Source organism: Octodon degus, unplaced genomic scaffold (assembly GCF_000260255.1).
Source record: "Octodon degus isolate 3935 unplaced genomic scaffold, OctDeg1.0 scaffold00136, whole genome shotgun sequence".
Lineage (NCBI taxonomy): Eukaryota > Metazoa > Chordata > Mammalia > Rodentia > Octodontidae > Octodon > Octodon degus.
Genome location: NW_004524712.1, coordinates 2199220 through 2208140, shown reverse-complemented (window position 1 = coordinate 2208140; position 8921 = coordinate 2199220). Strand labels below are relative to the sequence as shown.

Sequence of the window (8921 nt, the reverse complement as noted above, 5' to 3'; positions counted from 1 at the left end):
TTTTAAGTGACAAAAAGCTCTCTCTAAGAGTCAGAATATATCCTGTCTTCACCTAAGGCCAGGATCTCCCTGATATAAAGGTATAGAGGAGCTCTACAGTGCTATAAGTAGAGATTTATGAGCAATTCTGGTGGGTAGAGAGGGGAGCATCATGCTGACAGGAATGAGGACAGTGGAGGCTATGCTTATGAGATTTCAGATGGTATTGAGGATTTTATTGGTAGCTGGGCTCCTTTAAATTACAATGTCAGATATTTTGTTCCAGAAATTGAAAAATAACTAATACAAAAAAAACCTTAACTTACCATGGTGCATTCAATGATTTTTTGACTTCATGTTAGGACAAAAATGGAATTCATACTTTAAATTTTGAATCACCCCCCAACAGTATAAAATGTGATACTCTTTTGTGTTGCTGAGCACAAGCAGCCAATAGCAGTTCTCACATTCACGAAGATGAACAATTGGGCATTTTGCAGTGTACTACGTTGTTAATTTTTGATGTTTCTTAGGTTTCTATATGTATTTCTTGACTTAATGATTTTTTCAGCTTGAAATGAGTTTTTGGGGATTTACCCCATCAAAAGTTGAGGAGCAGATTTATTTTGGTTTTGCACATTACTCCTGGCACAGAGCTCCTAAATTCTTCATAATTTCCCCAGTGGTAGTAAAAAGAACACCTTTTATTGTAATATTTGGCTTTTGTCCATTTCTGAAAATAACTCTACTTTTGCTATTCATAACAGCCTCCACCTGCACCTGAGTTTATATTAATGGCAGATTTTCAGGAATCCCCTTGATATCTTCAGAGTGAGGGCTCCTTACTAAGTGAACCAACCATGTAAGTAGATAATTAGAAATTTTAGCCTTACACTCTGACCTCTCAGAAGAGGGGAGAAGGACCAGAGTTTTAATTAATGGTCATGGCTTAATTAACTATGTTTATATAATGCAATATGTATTAAAAATCTTTAACCAAAGGACTGTATAGTGTCATGGGGCTGGTAAAGAGGAAAGAATGCATGAGCTATGGGTGTTGTTGTTGTGATATACCTCTAAGTTAACAGGGACAGAAGCTTTTGAGCTCAGTGTCATTTCAGACCTCCTCATATGTACCTTTTAATCCTAGTATTTATTTCTATCCTTTAATAATTCCTTTGTAATAAGTTCATAATAGTGACTAAACAAATGAAACTGGGGAAAAGAATGTTGGACAGGAACTATCCAATTTAGACAGAAATTTTGAACAACCTGGGAATTTGTCTTCTGAGTAGGGCCTCTGCAGGAGGAGGTGGTCTTGTGGGCTGTGGCATTTAGTGTCAGAATTAAGTTTTGAACACCCAGTTTGTGTCCAGTGAAGTTGAAGAATTCATTGCTTGGAAAAAATTCACATGTGTAACATCAGAAGTGAGAGAGAGACAGCGTTCCCAGGAAGTAGCCCTAGGTGCTCGGCCGAGTATTTATTTAAAATAAATATTTTAAGAGCATATTTAAAAAGTAAATATGCTTAGCTTATTTGTCGATGTGTGATTTAAAAACAAAACCAGAATCAGAAATCAGTGGAAAACAGATTTAATATTGGATGGTTGAAAAATATAATTCACACTATGAAGAAAAATAATGACTGCACTCTTTTCTTAACACAATATTATGGGTGGACCTGACTGAGATTAATGACCCAAATATAAAAACAACGACATGATAACAGACCCAACCAGTGTCCACAGAAGCTCTCCCTCAGGGGTCTTGAGAGAGACAGGAGGAGAATTACAAAGGAGAAGTTTGGGAAGCTGAGTGAGGAGAGTTTTAAGAAGGGCATAATTCTTGCTAAAAAAAATTCAGTTAGTAAAAGAACTAATAAGAAATGGAAAAATCCAGCTATTAGGGTAACATATTGTACAAGGAAGGGGCAAGGAAGCATTTGCTTCATAGACATATCTAAAGGATTGCAGCATGAAGTTTAAATGTCAAAGATTGAAACTCGCTTAGGTGGGCATGAGATGGGACAAAATTATGGTCAGCCAATGGGATTACAAGCACCATGGCTCAGGTAAAATTGTTTAAATCATAAGCAAGTTTCCATGATCTCCACCACCTTAGACCTGCCTCTTTGCATGGTTTTCCTCTATAAAAATCCCTGGAAGAGACAGCTTCCCGGCGACCACCCACTCGGGGCCCTCCCTTCTGTCCCACTCTTGGATAGAAGCTTTCTTTCCCCCAATAAATATATTCTGCTCATAAAAAAGTCAAAGATTGAGCTCTCTGCTCACTCACTTGCTCTCCTCTCCTCTCCTCTCCTCTCCTCTCCTCTCCTCTCCTCTCCTCTCCTCTCCTCTCCTCCCCTCTCCTCTTGCAGCCCCTAAGAAGAGAAAATTAGACTGGCTTCTGTGAGGGACAAGTCAACTACCTAATTACAAAATATTTATTGAGATTTGTTTTAGATTTCCATTGCTGCTATACTAAACTACTGCAAACTTAAAGTCTTAGGGCGGGGGAGATAGCTCAGTAGAATAAGTACCTGCTTGGCAAGCACAGTGTCTTGAGTTCAATCCTCGGTACCACAAACAAAGAAACAAACAACCCTAAAGTCTTAAAGCAATAAAATTTATTAGTTCAGGGACCACAAATTAGATGTAGTACAGGACTAAGGTCAAAGTGTTAGCAGGCTTTCCTGGGACTATGAGGGAGCATCCGTTTCCTTGTACTTTCAAGCCCCTAGTGGCAACCTGTATTTCTTGCTTTGGGGGCCTTGCTCCACTTCTCCCATTGTTGCTTCCATCAGCATGTTATCTTTCCCTCTTCTACAGTCAGATTTTCTCTTACCTCCCTTTTGTATGGATATTTGTGATTGCACTCAGGGTCCACCCTGATAATCTAGAATAACCTCCACATCTCAGGATCTTTAAATTTTAGCACTTTTTCATGCAAAAGTTTTTAAGAAGGGCATAACTCTTGCTAAAAAAAAATTCAGTGAGTAAAAGAACTAATAAGAAATGGATAAATCTGGCTATTAGGGCAACATATTGCACTAGGAAGTGACAAGAAAGCATTTGCTACATAGATATATCTAAGGGATTGCAGTGTGAAGTTTAAATGTCAAAGATTGAAACTTTGACCCAAAAGACACCCTTTATCAGTTCCAGAGATTAGGATATAAAACCCTTGGAGAATCATTATTTATCTTACTGAAGGGCCATAACTCAGAACTCAAACAATAAAATGCAACAGGGTAAGCGTAGCTCTTGAAGGACTCTTTTTGCAATGCTTATGATTGTAAGCATCTAATGGTGGTGATGGGGTGCCCTTCCACTGCAGTAAAAGTATAGCCTCCGTTGCTCGCAGGGCTCTTAGGCCAACGTGGAATTTTGTATAGGAAGCAAAGCTGCTCATCTTGATTGATATTTCACTGTGCGTCTTGAGAGGATGATCCTCTTCGAATTCTTGTCCTCCTTCTAGGCAATGTTACATAAGTTTTTGTAGCAGCACATTGTCACCCTCATCAAGTCTCCTCTTCTGCCATGTTCCTCTTTGCACCTATACTTACACATGTGCGTTGAGTACAGATGCTCATTGCCTAAAAATAAAGAAGCCTGTTATAAGCGCTGAAGGATGGGCTGGTGAGATGGCTCAGTTGTCTAAAGACAGGGACCGCGGTTCAATCCCCCAGCACCACACGCCAGCCCGCCCCGCCCCCTGGTGGGCTGAGCTGGCCACACACACACATAAATAAATAAATAAATAAACATTAAAAAAAATTAAAAATAAGTGCTGAAGGAGATTATCTCCACAATGACTTCCTGCCATTCGCCACCAAGAGGAAAAGCGCTTTACACTAGTTCAGATCCCCAGAGTCCCGAGGATCATGCTCCCATTCTATGCTCTAACTGACTCTGGACACCCAACACTTCCAAGGGAATTCAGAAGGGAATCCTTCTTGCCTCCCACTTCTCTTCCTTGCCTCGCCACAAAGCAGGGCCAATATGGTCCCAGGCACACAGGGTGGTAGTTCTTTGCAGGCATTTTTGAAGTTTGTAACAGCCTCACTTACTCTTGTAGTAGTATATGGTTGCACATGCTTCATCATTTTTCGCAAGGCAAAAGCCTTCACCTTGCATACACCTTGATTGTTGACTGTATATGCAGGTGTTACACCTGAGACTCCTAACTGCAATGCAGAGAGAAAATGAGAGTATTTAGGCTGAACTGCAACCTATGGGAAAATGAGATTACATCATCAGAAAAAGGCATTCATGTTGCTTATGACTACACTGTGTATTCATCCCAACAGCTAGTATTCATTAAATTCTTCCTTAGCTTTTTGAGTTAAACTAAGAAGTGCATAAAAATAAAACAGAATCTCTGTGAGATGAATAGTATCTACTTATATTTGAAGACAAGATAAACACATATGAAGTAATTATGGTAAAATCAAAGGCAGGATATAGTCTTTCAGATAAATTATGATGCATACTGAATATAGAAAATAGTCAAGCTATGTGGGCTAAGATGGTAGAGGAATACTTTAGTCAATGACCTGAGATTGTGCTTAATATATAGGTAGAATTTGGTTATGGGGTATGGAGGAGTAGGCAGAGAAGTTGCTGCATACTGGGAATCTAATGAGGAAGCGTCCAGAGGTGAGTAAGAAAATGGTATGTTCAGAACGGACTCTTATTGTACCCTCTGCTGATGACCTAACAGGCATGGCCTGGGTCTTTCCATGGAGTAACTGCCCCCAAGTGGACAGGAGTTCCTGTAACCAGGAAGCAGGAGAGGAGATACAGGGGAGAGAGATTACACCAGCTCTAATGAGGTATTTGGATTTATGGTCTAAGTGAGGCTGATGGAAGGGAAGAGGGTACATTGTTTTCAGTTTTTATCTGACAGTCCAAGGCTATGGAATCAAAATTTATATGGAATACAAGAGTCCTTGAATGCTATTGACTTAAATGTAATTTGCTACTTAGGACATTTTTTTTGCTCCAAAGCCCATTTTCATAATTTCATTAAGACCTTTTTCACAAATGTAGGTAGTGATGTCCTAATGTTAAATCAAATTGTCTTTGCACTACTCCTCAGAACTTATCTACCTACTCATTCATTTTGCTTGAAGTGGTGAATGTGGCTATACCTCAACTTTCCTACTATTAGGAGGAAAGAATGATGTCAATTGTTGGTTTTTGAGCATGTTCTACATTCTAGATACTATTATAGATGCTCAAAATGCAAAGATAAGCAAGGCAAGTATTGTTTCTTCACACATATTGACAGCATAAATAGTTGATGTGGTGACAGTATTTAAGAGGGGAGAACTAGCATAATTGAGAGAGGTAAAGAAAACTTTTTTGGGAAGTGAGATGTAAGCTGAGGTCTGACAATGAATAGGTGCAAAGTCAGGTAAATAGGTGGTGTGCTGTGATCAGAGTGAATACTTCAGGCTTAGGGAACAGCACGTCCAAAGATGTTTGTTCGTAGAGAAACAAAAATAAGAATGCAGCTAGAGTATAGAGATTAGAGTAGGCTTTGTTGGAATACATGGCTAGGTAGCAAAAGTCGGACCTCCTGAGTTCTCATAAATTAGTGTTATTTTTGATCTCCAGAACAATAAAAATTTTTTAAAGAATTTTAGGCAAGATAGTGCTATGATCCTAGTTACATTTCAGTGGGTCAACAATGGATCCAGATGCACAATCTGAAAACAATTTTATTCTTTTGTTCTACTCTCCTTTCAGATCTTCTTTTCAAAACTAATTTTTTCTGTTCTTAGAGGTAATTTCAAGCAAGCCCTCATAGCTTGTCTACATACTATTAGAAGAAAAAAAGCTTGCCATCATTTTTAGCCATAAGAACAATGTGGGTTCGATAGTTAATGGACTAAACCCCTTGTAATAACAGAAGAGTTCTAGTTTCATTAAAAGTCCTAGTTTTCACTCTGCCTCCAAACCATGCAGACTCACACACGTGACACCCATAATCCCAAACATATTGTTCAGGTTTAAGTATTGATAATGTCCAGTATTTTTCAGATTGATGTTAAGTATATTCAAGCAAATATAAATACATATTCATGTTCTTTTGCTTCCCTTTGTAATTGGTGGCAACATTGGCCCTTGGTATCTTTGAGTTCCACATCTGTGAATTCAACCCACCACACATTGAAAGTATTTGAGAAATTGTATCTCTGTTGACCTTGTACAGATTTTTATCATTATCCCCTCCCAGTGGTGGTGAATCTATGACACATGTGCCCTAGAGGGCTTTATGTGTCACTAGAAACTCTAAAAGGTTCACCGTTACTGCAATACAGCACAGTGATGATCTATTCAACACATTGTGTTAGGTATTATAGGTCATTTAGAGATGATGTGTACAAATTATATGCAACACTATGCAGCTTTAGATGATAAATGTAAACATTTGTGGATTTTAGTATTCATGAAGGACCTGGAACCTATCTCCTAATGGATTACCACAGGATAATGTACATTATTCATAGTAGACACTTTGATTTCTTTGAGCAGTGGATACTAGCTGCAAAATATCCTCTTGTATCATGCTTTAATTAACTCCTTCCTTACTTGTAATTTCTTTTTTTATTAATTTTATTGAGAAACAAACATCAACGAGACAGTTTCAAAACAGGTTAGTAGGACAGTTACAATAATCAATACGTTGTATATTGTTGTCTTTGTAGTAGTTATTCAGAGTACAAGATTTTTACTTATAATTTCTTGTACATTTTTAGTTAGTTGGTTTTTTTTTTTTTGTACTGGAGATTAAACTCAGAACCTTGCACTTGCCAGGCAGGTGCTTATGCCAATGAGCTATATCCCTGGCCCTCTTGTATATTTTTAATATATCTTCTGCAATTAATAATGCTGAAAATTATTTATTAGACAAAGAAGTTAATATATTTGTTGTGTTATTGTATCTAAGATAATTTCATGAAAATAGAATTGCTAGATATTTATAACTTCGGTACACCTTGCCTAGGTATACTCCAGAGGAAACACAACTATGCAGCAGTCTTGCTACTAGTGCTTCAAAATTCTTGTCTTGCTTCAGTGATGATATCATATCATGTTATCAAATTTCTGGCTGTTAAAGATCTGATAGGTGAAGGATGGAATTTCAGTGTTATTTTATTTTTTAAAAATTTCTCTTATAGTAGATCATTGGCATTTTTCTTTTTGATTTTTTAATAGGAGGCAAATTTACGTATAAGGGATAGCAGTCATTTGCCTGTAATGAAAGTTGCCTTTATTACATTTGAGCATGAAATGTACTTTAAACTTTAGAGTGATCAAATTTGTTCTTTTTGTTTAAGAACAATAGATATTTTAAATCATAGTAAAAAGGCCTTTCTCGTTATTATATTTATGGAAGAATAATTCTGGATTTTCTTCTAATACTTTATGGTTTAACATAAAGTGTCTTTTCAAGTGTCAAAGGGTGATAAAATAGAAATTTTTTAAATTTGGTGCACATTTCACATATGGAAAGCAGAGTTGGTTGCTAGTTTTTAGTAATAAAGGAGTGGTGTGTCTTAAGGTTAACTTCCTACTAGACATTAAGTTGGTACAAGGTCTCAGGCTTGTAGTGATCCTCCTGTCTCAGCCTCCACAGTGCTGGGAATACAGGCATGCACCGCCACACCGGATTTCAGTGGCTGACTCAGCATGGGGTCTGGCGCAGCATGCGGCCGAGGATTGAACCTGGGTCCTTGCGCTTGCCAGGTGGGTGCTTAGCCCGCCAGTCTATCTTCCTGGCTGATATTTGTTGATACAAGAGTGAAGCTCAGAATAGAAACCTGGCTAGAGATTTAAAAAAAAAATAAAATAAAAAAAAAATAGGGCATTCACACAATAAATTGTCAATTGAGGCCATGGAGATGGACAACTGAACACATGTGAGAGTCAGTGTGCAGCAGCTAACCTTTAGGAATCCTGCTGCTTAGTGATCAGTTAGGTCACTGCAAAACACACCGAGAAGCCGAGCACACCTGTAATCCCGGCCACTCATGAGGATAACTCGGCAAGAGCTCTCAAAAATAGAAATAGGTAGGTAGATGATAGATAGATAGATAGATAGATAGATAGATAGATAGACAGACAGGCAGATCCATACGGCCGGGTATGTAGCTCACTGCCTTCGGGTTCATTCCTAGTGCTCAAAACCGCAACACAAAGCCTGGAGGAGTAGCCGGAGGGAGGAAGTGAAAGGTCAGACTCTTGGAGAGAATGAAGGATAAAAGCATTTCAGGAAAGTGGGATAAGTGTGGCTGAAAAGTCATTTTTTAAAAGTCCCAAAATTATTGTCCCTGTTTCCCTGCAATTTGTACATTTTCTTCTTGATTAGCCCAACATATATTATCACTCTAGTATCCAGAAATATAGACTGTACTGTCTGCAGGTTTGAATTTCAGTGCCTGAGTCTTGGAGAGTAGGAGTTTAGAGAATAGCGCCCTAAAATACCTCCCTTTGATCCCCGCTGCTGAAACTTACCCTCTCTAAGGCCGAGAAGAGAGAAGCTCAAGAGGAGCAGGGTATACATTTTCTTCACTGGATGCTTGGTATAGGTCAGAAAGGGTTCTGAACAAGATGTTGTAACGATGGTCACTAGCTTCCTCTATGCTTTCCAAACTGAGGAGTCAGGCCTCTTCCCTAGCTTCCTTTATAAAGCCTAGGCATTGGGTTATAGCCAATCGATAGAAAGCGCGGGAGTCTCTAAGGCAGGCAGGAGGTGGAGGTGCCCTTTCGCTACTTCCTGCTCAGAGGGTGAGCAACCTGCAGGACGGCATGGTGCAGGCCGGAGAGCGTTGACAGGGAATACTTCGCACTGAAGTTCAGTCAAATCTTTTAGATCTTTCTTCTGACAGAGGGGGAGAAAGGGGGAGGGAGAGGAGGAGAGAGGGAGAGGGG

At 38.9% G+C, this 8921-nt stretch overlaps 1 protein-coding gene across 1 annotated transcript in view; it reads right to left on the bottom strand.

The window, feature by feature from the left end:
- Nucleotides 1–3333: 3333 nt before the first annotated feature.
- The window catches only part of Pate4 (prostate and testis expressed 4), a 6482-nt gene continuing 894 nt past the window's right edge, over nucleotides 3334–8921 (bottom strand). Inside the window, exons 2-4 of the mRNA XM_012516948.2 lie at nucleotides 8505–8568; nucleotides 4049–4165; nucleotides 3334–3574 (exon numbers count right to left, since the gene is read on the bottom strand). Coding sequence (XP_012372402.2) covers nucleotides 3453–3574; nucleotides 4049–4165; nucleotides 8505–8568 — 303 coding nt within the window. The 3' untranslated portion in view covers nucleotides 3334–3452. The remainder of the gene's footprint in view (nucleotides 3575–4048; nucleotides 4166–8504; nucleotides 8569–8921) is intronic.